General features: G+C 34.0%; 1 protein-coding gene across 4 annotated transcripts in view; it reads right to left on the reverse strand.

Moving 5' to 3' along the window:
* EPHA5 (EPH receptor A5) overlaps positions 1 to 16,859 on the reverse strand; it is a 309,727-nt gene that overhangs the window by 21,745 nt on the left and 271,123 nt on the right. For all 4 annotated transcript variants that reach the window (XM_031469750.2, XM_031469727.2, XM_031469736.2 and 1 more), the window contains 3 exons: positions 16,576 to 16,761; positions 3,409 to 3,470; positions 1,831 to 2,040 (listed from right to left, as the gene is read on the reverse strand). In XM_031469750.2, the coding sequence (XP_031325610.1) occupies positions 1,831 to 2,040; positions 3,409 to 3,470; positions 16,576 to 16,761 (458 nt within the window). The remainder of the gene's footprint in view (positions 1 to 1,830; positions 2,041 to 3,408; positions 3,471 to 16,575; positions 16,762 to 16,859) is intronic.

A 16,859-nucleotide genomic window follows, 5' to 3' on the forward strand; every position in this document is an offset into this window, starting at 1 on the left:
AGATTTTCCACAAAGTGCCACCATGCCCCATTTCAAGGGAGTAAATCTTGAGGGTCTCAGGATCTCTGGCTCCCCTCCACCTTTCTCTCCACTAGCAATGACACACTGACACAGACCTTGACAAATTTACTTTATGCATTTAACTAAGACACCAACCAATCATACTGGGAATGGCTTTTTCAATAACCTCAGCCTTGCTTAGGCCAAGCTTATTAAGTGTGACTCTATTTCCTGGAGAATTCCTAATTGAGGTTTCATTTAATGCAAATAATGACAATAATTAGGTCCAGAAGAAGAGGGGCATCCCAACAATTAATTTATTGATTTATTAAGCTGACCCTTTGAAGGCTTTGTTTGCTTAGGTAAGTCACTCTTGATCTTTAGCATAGTATAATCTTTAACTCTTCATGTGTCACACTGCAATAATGATAAAAAGACAGCCTTATAATCTATGAATAGGGTTTACTATTAGAGTATGAGTAGGAGTAATTTTAAAATGTTGAATTAAATAAGAAAATATATACCATCTATCATAAGAATAAAAGAGGACTAAAGTATTCTGTATTGAAATAAAGTTAGCCACATTGTACACTGAAAAGATACAATGACAAATTCTTGTCTTCACAGGGAACAGTTTAAGCATTGAGGATATCGAAAAGATTTAGAATTAAACAAATCTAGTTTATAAAAAAGGATTAAAACTCAAGAAGTACAATGCATAAACTTCCCAGAAAAATTCTGTTGCACCAATACCACAGTTTTCCACAGGGAAAAAAAAAAACAAAAAACTGTTGATTATATAACATCAATTCAGGAAGCAATTACTTCGCTGGAAAAGGATGCTGATTTATGCCAATTATGACAATATGGATTAGTGACCAATTTTTCATAGATATGGGCTTAACAGTTTACATGGTATAAAAGAGAAGTAATTAGGCATTAAAATACCTCTAGTAAATCAAAACTTTTTGAAGGAATAGCTCTTTTATTCCCTACTGTGTGAATAGTTAAAAAAAGGTAGATTTAGATATTTCCATATTTGTTTTACAAGTAAAGAAACTGTGGTGCCGAGTTTAGGCTATTCAAAAATGCTACACATGTTAATATATTCATATATAGTATGATTATATATTATATAGTCACATACAATATGAATAAATATATACTTATATACATTAATATATGTATATATTTTTTGCTTTTTTCCCACAAATACTTTTTATTTAAAAAAATTTTTTTTATTGAAGTATAGTCAGTTTACAATATTGTGTCAATTTCTGGTATATAGCATATTTCAGTCATACATAGACATACATAATTCCTTTTCATACTCGTTTTCATTATAGGTTATACAAGATATTGAATATAGTTGCCTGTGCTCTACAGAAGAAAATTGTTATTTATCTATTTTATATATAGTAGTTAGTATCTGCAAATTTTGAACTCCCATTTTATCCCTTCCCACCCCGTTTAAGGTAGGAGAGTCTCACTTTAATTTTTCCTTTTACATTTAATTCTTTTTATGATTTTTACATGTTGTATCCACTCTAAACTCAAACCTTTTATTTTCAGTATCTGTAGGAAAAATATGAACTATTAAAACTCATAATGTGATTACTTGGCTTATCTGAGTTTAATATTTGAATTTTCTGATAAGGAAAGGAGAATTGGCTGGATTTTTTAATCCACCCTCCCCCTTCTCTCTTTCTTCCTAAGTTGGAGGAATTTTGCTTCTTTTTTTTTTTCGCTCTTTCCTTTAAAATCTTTAAATATTAAACGCCCCTAGTCTAGTAGTCTAGTATTTCAGAAATGCATTCTGTTAGATCTTACCCTTGTGGTGTAGGCTGCCTCGGGATCATCTTCCAGCACCCTGGAAAGCCCAAAGTCAGACACTTTGCACACAAGGTTACTGTTGATTAAGATGTTTCTGGCAGCAAGGTCTCTATGCACGTAGCCCATGTCGGAGAGGTACTTCATTCCCGCAGCGATGCCTCGCAGCATGCCGACTAGCTGGATCACAGTGAACTGCCCATCGTTTTTCTGTGAAGATGACACAGAAATACTAGTTCTGCAACAGCAATCACTGGGGAAAAATACTTAAGGATCTTCCTTCAATCCCCAAATTAATGCCCACTCTCACCACATTCACATGCAATTTCTATCAGAAGAGAATAGGAAAAGTTCAGCAGTATCTAGTTAACCTGGTAATGCATATCAGTCCCCTGCTTGGTCAAAGCAGATAACGGCTTTGAAAGCCCCGTCCAAAATATCATTCAGTTGCTCTTTTCCACATTGTAATTCTTTTCTTCTCAGTCATCAGCGCAGTGTGTTCATCACTCCAGCCTTATGCCTGTCTTGGGTTAACACTGTGCATTTTTGAAGTCATTTAAAAGAAGCTAGCTGGATAGGCATACTGGTGACAGACAAAGTCGCCGGATGAAAGGAGGGAGATTCTGCAGCAGCAGGTGGAAGGTCAGGGGGAGGGGGACCAAGCAATGACCAGGATAATGTTAGCATTTCTTGGAAACCTGCTGTCTTTGTCAAGGGCACTGGACTTACTGCAGACACACAGAATTAGGCCCAAATGATGCTTATTTTGAAATAAAAGAATGATACGACCATAAGAGACTGAAGAATTCATCTGTAAGAAATTTGGCAGTAGAATCTGGTAGAGGATAGAGATTGGAAGGGAAGCTTGCCTTGCCAGTGGACACCTGTCATAGTCAACGCACAGGCCCCTCTTACAATCACCATTAAGCTGCCAACCATCACTTTTCTCATCCAGAGCAATAGATGCTACATTGAAGGAGAAAAGCCACCTGACTACAGTTTAATCAGGCCCAGGTTACATTGTCTAACACATGCTATTTACTAATAAAATGAGTTACCAACATTTAAAATTTGGAGACCTGCATATTAAAAACAAACTCTTCCTAAAATCTGGAAGATCTGACATTGACTATTGTCTACTATTATATAATACCTGGTACAAGGCGTGGCTGGCCCTCAGGTGAGGTATGAATCTATTTGACACTTTCATTAATACAGATGATTTTCATGGACTCTCTAGACATTTTTCCTTGCTCTGCCTGATATCATATACTTTGAGAGAGTTAAGTACTTGTAAAATCTTCTCTTTTTTTCCTTTCCTGCCTCCTTTCCTCTTTTATTTACTTTGGGCAAATTAACATACACGTAAATAAAATTGTAGAAACCCGTAATTTGGATTTGTACAAGTTTTTTGAAGTGGACAACTTTCAAACCAAAGTTAATTTTTGCAGTATAATTATCCTGACTCTAGATATTTCTATTTAAAACTCTATCTTTAAGGTAGCTGGATTTTAATTTCAATATTATTGCCAATATATGAATAGCACTTTGAAAACTTACATCTATCTCAAATCTTACCTTTAAAAATGTATCTAAAGAGCCATTTTCCATATACTCTGTCACTATCATCACTGGTTTACCTGAAAAGAAAACAGTAGTATAAACTGCTGCTTTTTGATAGAGCATTCTTGTCTAGGAAAAGTTTACCTGGAAGTTTTTATTATTGTCCAAATTATACACAGTCATTTAAAAAAATGTCCTCTTAATGAGTTGCAAGTAAATTCCTGACATGATGATGTCTTAGTATCTTAGTATATACTGAGTGGAGTCAGTGAGAGGAAAGTATCATGAAAATGATAAAGATTGACACTTAAGGTACAAAAAATACAGAATTTTCAACATCAAAATCAATTTATGTAGAAAATGAGTTTAGGATGAATTTTATTTTTATAGAGATAACGATATAAAGTGCCAAGTAATATTTAGCAAAGCACTGCAAACATGCCAGCACATTCCTCTTTCTCACAGTTCTAAATAAAAACTATCCAGTCTAAGTGCTCTGTTTAAGATCCTTTGAACAGATGTTGCATTTTCTCAACTTTACTTCTATGTTCTTATAACTCCTTTACTTATGGCTACCTCTCTTTTCCCTCTCTGCCACACACAGTCTCTATCAATCCAATTGTTTTCATTCTTCAAAACCCTGTTCTATTTTCTCTTGCTGTCTGGAAATTTCTCTTGCAATCATCACTTCTGATGGACGAGGCCCTATTCTTTTCACGTCTGAGACAGAAGTACAGCTGGACAAACTGGAGCCACATGGCTTGGCTTTGTATCCTAGATCAATCATTTACTATCATGTGATCATGGGCAAATCAATTCTTATCTCTGTATACTAATTTGTTGTGAGTATCTGCCAAGTCATAGAGTTATCCAGGTCACTTAGAATAATGCCTACCACTTAGAATTTGCTATGTATTATTATTCTATAAACCTTATTGACTTTGTATCTGTGGGTTAACTTCCTTGCTAGCTGTAAGAGGACCAAGAAAACAGATCATATTTTATCCCTTATGAAAAATACGAGACCAAAAATCTTTGTTATATGAGGAAATACTTAAAACATGATTGTTAGTTTTATCACTCCACATTAACTTCACTATATTTTAAAATGTGCCTTTTTATTCTAAAATAAAAGTATAGACTTCATAAAATTTTAGTGTCCATTTAAACTATTTTGAAGTAAAAAAAGACCTTATGATAGCAAAATTCTATCTTATATATCTAGTAATTTTTTTTATATTATAGAGGGAAAGAAGGCCTATACAATTATGAAATGTGCTGTAATTAACTTAATGGCATCCTCCAGAAGGGCATCTGTATTTTACTTGAAAAGTGATTCATTCAGGTCACAGAATTAGAACGTGCATATTTATTCATACACCATTATCCCAAAATGTAAACAGAGATACAGAAAATTAGACAGTTACATGTTAAAAAGAAATAATAGGAAGAAAAAGGATTTTTCAATCCAAAAATCACTTAAAACTCACTATTTAGTATAATAAGGTAGGTCAGTCTAATTTCTCACTCAGATAATTATCTTCTTTTAAAATACTTTAGAAGCATTATTCTTTTAATGGAATGTCACAAGTAATATTCCAAAGGCAGATAACATTTCTCTCCTCTTTAAATTTTGTAAAAGTTAGAAAAAAAGTTTGTCTCAAATAATTCATTTGTCATCTATTTGCTACGCCTACATTAGGTAAAACATCACATATGTAGGGAATATGTATTGGAGATGTCATTTGATCTGAACCTTGAAAGGGTCACTGGTATAATAAAAGGTGACAGATATTCCAGGAAGAAGAGGCAGCATGTGCCAAGGCATCTTGTCATGAAAGAGCTCATCAAGTTCAAACATGGCCAGAGGCCTGGATTTTGCTTTGTAATTCAGGGAGTGACAGGAGATGAGTTGAGGAATACTGATTTTGAAACTGACTGGAAATATAATATCTTAGTTTAAAAAAAAAAAAAAGAATGACTTATGGTTGTATTTGTATTTGTAAATGGCCATGACAGCACAAGAGAAAAAAAAAGATTATGAATGTTTTTTTTCTCCTTTGTATGATTGTAATCTAAGTTCAACAATTAAGATAGATTTCTAATTTTACTTCATTTTAGTGGTACTGCTGCACTCATTTCAATGAACCTCAGACAAATGCTAAATAGACAAAATTCTGCTTTGGGCCCATTTGGTTCCAGTCTCACATCTTGAAGCCTATTTCAGGGTTTTCTTACTGTTGAAGCCTATTTCAAGCTTTTCTTTTAAAAGTTTAGAACTAATATGCTTCCCCAAGGGTGACAGCCAAAATATTTGATACCTGCTTTGGACAGGGACCTACATGTTTGAAGTTACAGCACCATATTGCTGGAATACTGGAAAATACTGCTGTACCAGACATCACCTCTTCATCTGCCTGATTTCAAGAATTCAGAAATACTTCAGAGACAAAGCTGAGTTAGGCATATAAAAAGGCTATGTGGATAACCCTGGCTTCAGCTTTTTATCAAATAGGATAGAAGCATTTCAATAAATGTACAGCTAATAGAGCCAAAAAAGTACACACTTGCTGAACACCAGTCCTGATCAAACCAGGAAAAGGCCTATGCTTTCTGGAATCAGCCTGTGATTTCAGGAATCCTTCCTATAAAAGCTCTTTGTCTCTGATTTTCACTTACAGAAATCCACTGGGGGAGCTGTCACAGTGTCACTAGAAACGGAAGAACTGAATTCCAGCAGATATACAGGGGATATGGTCTTAGCTTTCCCCCACTGGTACCTCTCAGCTCCTACCACATGAACAGAAGCCTTGTCCATCAAGGCGAAGGCCTAATCTCCCTCCATCATTATCTGCTCTATCCCAAGCCCATTATGATTACAGCACCTTCCCTACATTACTACTTACAAAACCTTCAATTTTCTTCCACTCTTTTTTTCTAAAATTTCTCCTTTCTGTCTATTTTCTAATTGTTTAGATCCTCTTCTTACAGTTATGGTCAGTGGTAACTATTTACTACTGTTCACCTAAGGTCTACTGAACAGGAGTTGGATAAAATTTCTGTTAAAATATTTCTTCCTTGGTTAAATTTGTTCTTAAATTCAACCTAAATTTACTAAACTTAGACAAAAAAGATTTATACTTTAAAAACAATGAATGGACCAGAAAACTTATTGACTTTGAATAATATATGTTTGGAAAGAAAAAAAAATGATGGCTTTTCAGGGCTATGGGCACCTGGTATTCGTCCTGTAAGATTTTTTAGCTTTCATCGCCTACTTTTAAAAGTCAGATTCATTATTCATGACAGTGTAGGCTGTAATGTCAATAACAAAAAACATTTAAGAAATATGATAGGGACCTAAACACCTCTCATATTTCAGAAAATGGGGGAAAAGCAATGAAAATGAATGTTTGCAAACAAGCATTATCTTCTTTTGTTTATAAAAATAAGACAATTCATGACCGATTAGATGATTTCTCATACTTGAGCCATTTTAATGATAATTACATTTAGTTTGGCTTATGTTTTGTCTCAGTTCCTGCTAGTCTGCAAAAATGACATAGCAATAATTAACGTGGCTTACTCTAACCATTGTAAATTCAATAAAATGGTATAAATCATTTCCATTATCCAGCTTGAAGTACAGACAAATAGTAGATCTGCCAATAATTTTGAAAGCATATTATCAAAAATCAATACAAAAAGAGCTCATAAAGCATGTCAAAACATGATTTTAATCACGGAGTAGAGTTTTTTATATTACTTTATGTTATGTTATGTTATGTTATGTTATGTTATGTTACTATGTAGTAATAGAAACACATTATTTATGGCATTCACCAACCTCATATTTCATCATTTGGTATAGATAATCATAAAAGAGCAACAGTTTATTGATTTATTGACTGCCCACTTTTTACAGGGCATGGTGTTATTTTCAATTGTCATCAAAATTCTATAGTAGTGATGATACTACAAAAGTCTCTTTTCAGAGAAAGAAAAGTGAGGCTTAAAAAGATTCAATATATTACTTGAGTTGATTAGCTCAAGTTGTATAACAAATAAAGTCGGGAATCAAACTCATGTCCACCTGACTACAAAAGCTGTTTTCCTTCCCTCCAAACTATGATGCTTGTAATTTTGAAGTATTTATTTTAAATTATATATTTTATTTTAAAATATCACAAATATTTTATCTTTTTGTGTTCATATAAGCTTGAGAATCATGACTATGCCATACCAAACCATTCAAGTATTAATGGCAGATCTGATAGGGATTTAGCTGCTTTCAATAAATAATATATTCTTACTTATGATCATTACTTATATATCCGTCAAGCATTCTGAAGTGTTCTATAGTGAAGCAATCTTGTATTCTACTTATATGAGGCATCTAAAGTAGTCAAACCCACAGAAACAGAAGATGATGGTGGCTGCCAGCATTTAGGGGAGGGAGAAAGGAGGAATTGCTATTCACTGGGTATAACATTTCAGTTATGCAAGACAAAAGTTCTGGAGATCAGCTATACAACACTGTGCTTACAGTGAACAAAACTGTACTGTGTACTTTACACTTAAAAATTTAAGAGGGCAGATATCATGATGCGGATTTTTCTTATCACAATAAAACAAAATTGCGTTTGCTTCCTTACTAAGTGATTTTTTTTGGTGCTCATGTCCATCAAAATCTAACAAAGGAGAGAACATGCCACTCCTGGTAAAGCTGTTCCTTCTCATAAGGTATCTCAAAATTAGGTGAAACAAACTTTGGGGAATGTCAATCTAAGCCTTGCTTTTCAGAGCATAGCCCTTGACCAGTGGCCTCGCTATCATCTGGGAGCTTGTTAGAAATGCAAAATCTCAGTGCCCAGTCCAATCTATTGAAACAGATTCTGCATTTTAGCAATATCCTCAGAGGCACATTGTATTTTGAGAAACACTGAGCTAGGCCACACCACAAGAGCTGCAGCTAAATCTGGCCTTATTATTTTATTTGCATTGATACCACCTGCTTTTCTGAAACCATTTAGCACATCAATAAATATGTGGTACCACTTAAGGGTAAAAGGGAGCTTTTGATTTAGAAGCATCATAATTCACTGGGAAATAACTGTCGCTGGGTTTCTCTTAGAAACATTTTACAAAATTTGTAAATATTTAAAAGTAAGTCTGTGCTTATATTTATATATCCATAGTGTTATTTCACTGTGCCATTCTATTTGGGTTGTATTCCATTTAGTACATTAACACTTGCAGCTGCTTGAAATTACTTTTATTTCACTCCAAGGGAAACCTGGGATAACAAACATCACGATTCAATTATTAATGGTTAATGGACAACCAGAAAATGGAATCTTGTGCTTGTAGTAGAAATAGATAATGCTTATTAAGATGGGGAATGGGAAGGGTGGACCAAGTATGGGTCAGTTAGAACTCAGAAGGGTACTCAGATATTTTAATTCCATTATGGTCCTTATTTATTGGTTAACACTTTAAGGGAAACCAGTTATAAAATTATGTAATCTTAATTTCAGAAAAGACTATAAATCAAAAGCCTCTATACCTTACCTGAGATGGGAGCATGGAAATATTTCTATTAAGTAGAAATTCCAAACTTTCCCTATTCTTCTATTATTTCACACTGTTTACACTGATATAAACTTTTTAATTAGATGTTCATTTCTCAAATTAAAAAAAAAATTAGAATTGCTCTGACATTACTGAAGGTGGGTAATTACTTATGGAGTAAGAGACTGTCGACTTTGCAGAGGAACAGAGGAAACTAAGAATTAACAATGTGACAGCTTTGTTTTATTAATAATGAAAATGACTTTCAAAACGTAACGTTTAATTTACCAACAGTCCATCTTTGAGCCAGTAAATCTTTTTCAGATGCGTAGAATTTAGATTTTATCAGAATAAGCACTTGTAAATATCTAATAAATATTTTATGTTTATTTATTAAACCTTGCTCTCTGCCCTAATAATGAAAAACAAATATCAGATTAATGAACTGGCTTCCATTTCTACTTCAGTTTTAAATTTGTTTATTTCCATCATGGTTTATCACTGATAATGGTTCATAGAATTGTTGCCTTTTGTGAAAGGGCAGATGTAAAATTTAAGCATGCCCATAGTGCAAACGTTTTCATTCATACTTCTCAGAATCCAATTTTATAGACAGCGTCTGCAGTTGGACACTTACAGGCTTACAGATGTAACCTGTCCCCAGCAGAACTACTGCTTACCAACTTGTCCCCAGAGGAACTACTGCTTACCAACCAGTCTTGCTCCTCCTAATCTTTCCCCATAAATGGCAATTCCTTTCCTCAAGGTACTCAGGACAAATAATTTATAATTATCATTGACTCCTCTCTCTTTCTCACATTCCACAGCTAATCCACAAGAAGCTGTACTGTGATTGCCTCCAAAATATCTACAGAATTAAACTACTACTCTTCATCTTGTTAGAGTACTACCCTGATCTAATCCACAATGAGGTGTGAACAGTGACAGTAGTCTTCTCACTGTCTTCCCATTTAAACACTGGCTCCTACCATCTGTACTCAACACAGAGGCCTTACTGATCCTGTTAACGCAGAAACAAGATTCTGTCACATCTTGGCTCCAAAGCTCAGATTAAGAGGGGGTCTTCATAGGGACCAGAGAGTTCACACTGTACCTAACCTTGTACTACAGCTTCAAGTTAAACTCTCACCAGACTCCTCTCATTCATTCCGTTGAAGCAACAATGATCTTCTTGCTGTTTCTTGAACGTTCTATGTAAGTTCTATTCGCGCCTTGCAGATCTTTCTTTCTACAACACACTGCCCCCAGATGTCTGTAAGGCCCACACCTTCACTTTATTCAAGCCTTATCAGAGAGGTCTTTCTCTAAATAAAATAGAAACCACCAACCCTCAATGGAAGCAATCCTTAATCTCCTAACTTGACTTTACTTTTTTTCATTTAATATATTGTAAATATATTTGTTCAATTAGTTTCTGCCTCTCCAACACAAAGGTAAGCTCCATAAAGGCACGAACTCAGTTTGTTTAACCTCTACTGTATCCCATTGATTAATACAGATAGACATGTACTAGGTGATCAATTAATACCTTTTTAATAAATAAATGTTTCTTGTCAAGTATATACTGAATAGTGCAATATGAGGTTGGTAATCTATACTGCTTAAGAGACTTGGTTTTGGAATCATACAGAACTTTGTAAATCTGGCATTATTCTGTGCTAGTTTTATGATATTGGATAAGGTATTCAACTTCTTTAAGGTTCATTTTTCCCACCAGTAAAATAAGAACAAATACTAGTGTCTACAGGATTGCATTATTGTGCAGATTAAAGGAGATAATACATAAAGTGCATTGACTTAGTATATCCTTAAAGTAATCTTAATGAGTAGTAGTAGTTATAACTGTTATATTTATATGCGAGATCCTGTGAAAAGATCCTCATGCAATTTCTTTCATATGAATTTTATTTTTTTTCTAATTCACCCATGGTTTTATAGAATAAAGTTGTTTAAATTAAAATACAAGCTATATATCACTCTAACTCAGTTTAAATGTTTACCTTCCCTGCAATTTAGTCATTGACTCATTTAATATCATTCATATCTTTTAACTGCGATGTTGAGAATTGTTTTATTTTTCTTGAACCAAATTGCTATTTTTTGTTTTTATTTATTTGTTTTTTTAACTGAAGTGTAGTCAGTCCACAATGCTTTGTCAATTTCTGGTATACAGCATAATGGTTCAGTCATACATATACATACATATATTTGTTTTCATAGTCTTTTTCATTATAGGTTACTACAAGATATTGAATACAGTTCCCTGTGTTATACAGTATAAACTTGTTGTTTATCTATTTTATATATATTGTTAAGTTTCTGCAAATCTTGAACTCCCAATTTATCCCTTCCCACCTCCTTTCCCCCCTGGTAACCATAAGTTTGTTTTCTATGTCTGAGTCTGTTTCTGTTTTGTAAATAAGTTCATTTGTCTTTTTATTTTTAAGATTCCACATGGAATACTACTCAGCCATAAAAAAGAATAAAATAATGCCATTTGCAGCAATACAGATAGACCTGGAGATTGTCATTCTAAGTGAAGTAAGCCATAAAGAGAAAAAAAGTATCATTCATATCTTAAAAAAAAATTCTTTTTTAATTACCTAATGTGTCTGGCGCTGTGATAGACACTAGGGGTGCTATGAACAAATATCCATTTTAAGAAGCTCATCATGTAGTAAGGATGATAAACCATGTAGAGAGATAACTGTGATACAATGGACCACATGACAAAGTGCAGAGAAATGTCACTAGAGTTTATAACGTTGTCTCTGGCTGAGAATTCATTCATTCAACAAATACATGAAACACTACACATGCCGAGTACTGAACTAGAAACACACAGGTGAGCAAAACAAAACAGAAACCTCTGCTCTTTGAAGTTTGTATTCTAATGTATAATTGGGACCCTTTCTTTGACTCAGCTATTCAACATTACTGAGCAGTCTACTCTATGCCAGGCAGACACTGAGGACAGAAGGAAAAATGCAGATAAATGACACTGATCTCATGGACAAGGTCACATGTGAATTAAACCTGAAGGTCAAATGGAGCTGAGGAAAGTGGGGAGGACATTCTAGGGCTGAATGAAGTATCTCCAAGGGACAGCATAAGAACTAGGTAGAGCTTTCTGGAAAGGAAATAGTGTAATATGGAGATATGGCCAAATTGTATCAGGTAAAGTATCAAAGTGTATGTATTTTGCTTGATTTGTTTGTTTGTTTGATGATGAGACAGGAGAGAAGAGTGATTGAGTAAAATGTATGGAATGGACTAATGTGGGAAAATACCAAAATGCGTGGACTAGTTTGAGGATTGTTGGATTAGCCCTGGGTAATATATAATAAGAGCCTGTAAAATAAAATTTGACTTTGTAAGATAGGATGAAATACAATAGTTGAAAGATAATCACAAGTTTACATAAGAAGTCAGAGTTGTCTGACAATTTAAATAATCAGTTATCATTGAATGTGTTATCTCCTCAGACATAGACAGAAAATAGGGAGATATTCTTTTAATTTTTCTCTAATATTTTGTTTAAATTTATTAATTTTACAGGAGAACTAAGTTTCTTTGTACATGATCCTAGATTAAGCAATATAACTACAAATAATTTTAAGACTCCATAGAAATATTCCTTCAGTCAATTTTGATAATATTTCCATGGGTGGGAAAAAAATAAATCTTAAAGAACTAAGGATGCTGCAGTGGGAAAATAATAATTTTCCCCCCTTTTAAATTTTATTCCTGAATCTATTTAAATAGTTAAAGCTGGCACTGTGTATGTGACATTAAAGCATCTTGCATGGCGAATGAGTCAATGAAGCCAGGACCTGTGGGTCTTTTACATCATTTGTCACAAGGCCTCTCTAGAATATACACCTATTTATGATGTGTCCCGTTTAACAGCAAATCACAGAAGGAATCTGAATGAGGGCCCATGTTTTGGGCATGTAGGGCGAGTGACACAGGAAAGAGAACGGTTCATCATGACACTGCCCATAGGAGTGCTACTTCAAACTCCCCACCTTAGCTTCAATCAGAAAAAAATCACAAGATTTAGTTGCACTTATGTCTCATTATCTGTGTGCTGCAGGTTGAGAATAATTGCTGAATAAATTAGCATCAGATCAGAGAGCATGAAATTAAGGACACAAATAAAGTGAGTTGCAACATGGTAAATTAAAAACAAGTTGAAGACTTCCTAGGTTGAACAGCAAGAGCTTCATTTATTAAGGGGAAATACAGTTTCAAGTCACATGGAACAAAAAAATAAGACAAAGAAATATTTTAAATATTTACATTTTGCTTTACATGTATGGGTAGCTTCATGGAGCAACATCAAACAGCATATGTGATTAGGAGATTGGAAATTTTAAATCTGTATTTCCAATCACAGGACTGGTTTTTAGACTATACTTTACAGAATTTAAATATGATCATTTGTTGCTAATGACATTTGCTTCTAAAAATAAAGATTTCAAGTGCATATAACATGGTATATGCCAAATTTAGTTGTCTTACGATGAGAAGTTCAGTTGTCTTATGCTGCCTCAGTCAGAACCCATGCACATAAAACAAGTTTTGTAATAAATTAGGGGTCTAAAAAAGTAGGTGAATATTAGTTCTAATAATTTGGCAGTCTTGTCTACTAATATCTGATGCATTCACTTAAACAGATTAAAATAAATACTTATTCACTGCTCTAATTACCTGCAATTTTGTTCACAAATACATCTTTATTTAGTCTGCATAAAAATTTTATAAGGTACAAATGATTTTTTTTCTTTTTGTGTGACACTGAGGCTCAAAGTGTTTAACTAAAGTGACCATGGATTGGTTTAGGTTTAGGTGTAATGGGTTTGCATAAATATTTAGGACATTATCTGTTTCTTCAGGAGCAGACTATTTTGGCTAGGGAGCTGAAAAATACATTCAAAGGAGACAAAATTAAATGAAAGGGTTGAATAAAAATTTTGGACAAATGAAGGAACATTACAGGCAGTTGCAAAAATCCTTATACAGCCACAGTGTTCACAAGAAGGAGTGATTATTTCAGGGTTAAGTGATGGTGGATTGTTTCGTGGAGGTGATGAAATTTGAATAGGGTTCCGAAGGAAACGAAAAAGTAGTGAGTACAAAGATTGAAATTTCAAAGAAAGAGGCAATGTAGGCAGGGCACAATATCAATTAAAATAGATTAGGAATGAAATGGCTATGGAGGAGTTCAGAGCACTGGAAGAGAGAGACATGGAAAAGAAATAATCATGCATTTATTAAGTAGCTACTCTGTGTCATGCTCATCCTAAACTCGACCTGTGTTAATTCATATCACCTTCACATCACTATGAAGTATTCTTACCCCACGTCATTGATGAGGAAAGTAAGGGTTTGAATGTATAACTAACTTACACAGTCACATAGTAGTGTATTGCAGAAGCAAAATAAAAATCCGTGGCTAGATCCATAGCCCACTTTTCTGACTATTCTGTAGGGACTGTCTTCTGTAATAGTAACAGTGATCTGGCGCTGTTCTACACATTATAGCTTAACTCATTACAGGGTAGACTGGCTGCATATGGGGTTTTACATATACCCTGGGTCATAGGAAGTCATGGTCAGAGTTTATTTGAAGAAGTTAAATTTAGAAGTCATATTAAGGATTAAATGAAGACATGAAATTTATCAAAATATTTTACATACTTCTATTACTATGACTATCGTGAAGAACTATGCTTTCTAGTAGATACTACCCTGCCCACATAGGAAATCATTTCACTCCACCGCTGTTGTTGTAATTCTTGTTTCTACAGTATCCAGCCCCATGTACTACCACTGATGTCCTTCAAGGTCCTTCCCCTCAGATGGATTATAGTCATGTTCAAATTTTGATTTCTTTTTTTAAATTCTTTTAAAAAAATTCTGATTTCATTTTATTTTACCTGTAATCACCCCCCTCACATCATCTTATTTAGAATATTCTGCCTCATTCATCATAGGGCATGATTTTTGTAAAATATTTTAATTTATTTTATTCCTTCAAAAATACATATTTTTTCTTTGTCCCTCATCTGCCTTATGTCCCTGGCTTCCATCATTTTTTAGGAACTTATTTGTTCTGATTAGACCTCAGAATGCCCTTTTTGCTCCAACAATCCTGTCTTCAGGTAGCCTTCAAGGAGGAAATAATGCGTGGGCATGTACTCAGCTAGGGGAAAGAAGCATATTTAAGTTTTAAAGAAACCCACATGACTGCAAGTAATTTTATTCCTATGTTACCTTCCTCTATGGGCATTCTTGCTGGAGACGTGTATCTCTTTGAGACATGGAGAAAAACAATCTCCCAGCAATAGAGGCTGATTCAGAAGTTCTGCCAATCATCAACATGATATGTTTAGCCACTATCTTTTCTAGGACTTGTGAGAGGCTCTGTGTTCTCATCTGTGACCTACTGCGAATGAATCATGATTTTGGAATTAAGTGGTAATAAACCAGGTAAATTTTTTTGTTTGTTTCTTTTGCTCCTTTTTATTGTAGAAAAGGTTGTGTTTTTATTGTTGCTGTTGTTTGTGTTTAGTTTTCCATATTTAAAATCAGAAGGGCATAAATGGATAGCCAATGAACTGAAATTACTTAGTAGGTTGAGAACAGTTATTGAATATTACATTGCTCCTACACATATTTGGCATATATAATTTAAAACTTGATTAATAGCAAATGGAATCTGAACCAATGCTTGAAAGAAAGTAAACAGTGTTCCTTGCCAAATGTTTCAGATGGTTTTACAAAGTAGTGTGTAAGATATGAGGGATAAAGGAAGGGACCAGAACACATAGGAATGGCCAAGAAAAAAACGGATTAAAAGAAAATAAAAGTCTCAGTTATGTGTCTCATAACTACCTTATAGGATGACTGAAAAATTATTTGAAATCCTTATACTGGCAAGCTCAACGCATAACCGCATTTACAAGACACTAACAAGAATTTAAAAGAGGTGTGAAATTCTAGATATTTCTGAGTAAAAATAGGATTTGCTTAACAAAATAACTAGTCTCAAGGAACTTTCCCCATCTTCTGAGGCTGTCACTTTCCCTAGAACTATTGAAATATCTCAATGAAAAAGGTGAATAAAAGAAATACATCTGGCTATAAAGAATGGCTTAAAAGGTGGCGGGCACCTACGGTGGCAGTAATCCTATTAAACATTAAACTTCAATGCCTCAATCACAACTTTGAAGTTAATATTTCATTAGGATAAAAAGTGAAAGAGCCAGGAGAAAAAAAAAAAAAAAGGATACTTTTACTGTTTCTTTTATCTGGGTACACTTTCTCTGGTGCTGAATTCACAGTAAGTGATTTAACACAAAGGTTTAAAAAAAATAAATAGAAATTCAGGTTCATTGAAGATCAGCTTTGACAAGAGTCTGCTAAAACACAGGAAAATTATTATTAATATTAGAGAAATCATTAATGGAATTATTATGGCCAGTTTTCTCTCTCTATATTCATCATGAAATTAATAATAACCTAATAGAAGAAATTCAGGTATTTATGATCACACACACATGCATAATTAGCCATTGTACTTACTTTTGGTCACAACACCTTCTAAGTGAATGATGTTAGGATGGTCAAACTGCCCCATGATACTTGCTTCACCCAGGAAATCTCTGCGTTGCTTTTCAGTATAGCCTACTTTAAGAGTTTTAATCGCCACAGGTAATTCTCTTTTTCCTGGAAGTTTCAAACGTCCACTGCAAACTTCACCAAATTCACCTTGTGATAAAGATGTTAAAAACACATAAACTCATCACAAACCTTTATTCTAATAACACTCTGAAGTTCTCTTAGAACACTAAGGTTTAGACAACACA

The sequence above is a fragment of the Camelus dromedarius genome, chromosome 1, assembly GCF_036321535.1.
Source record: "Camelus dromedarius isolate mCamDro1 chromosome 1, mCamDro1.pat, whole genome shotgun sequence".
Lineage (NCBI taxonomy): Eukaryota > Metazoa > Chordata > Mammalia > Artiodactyla > Camelidae > Camelus > Camelus dromedarius.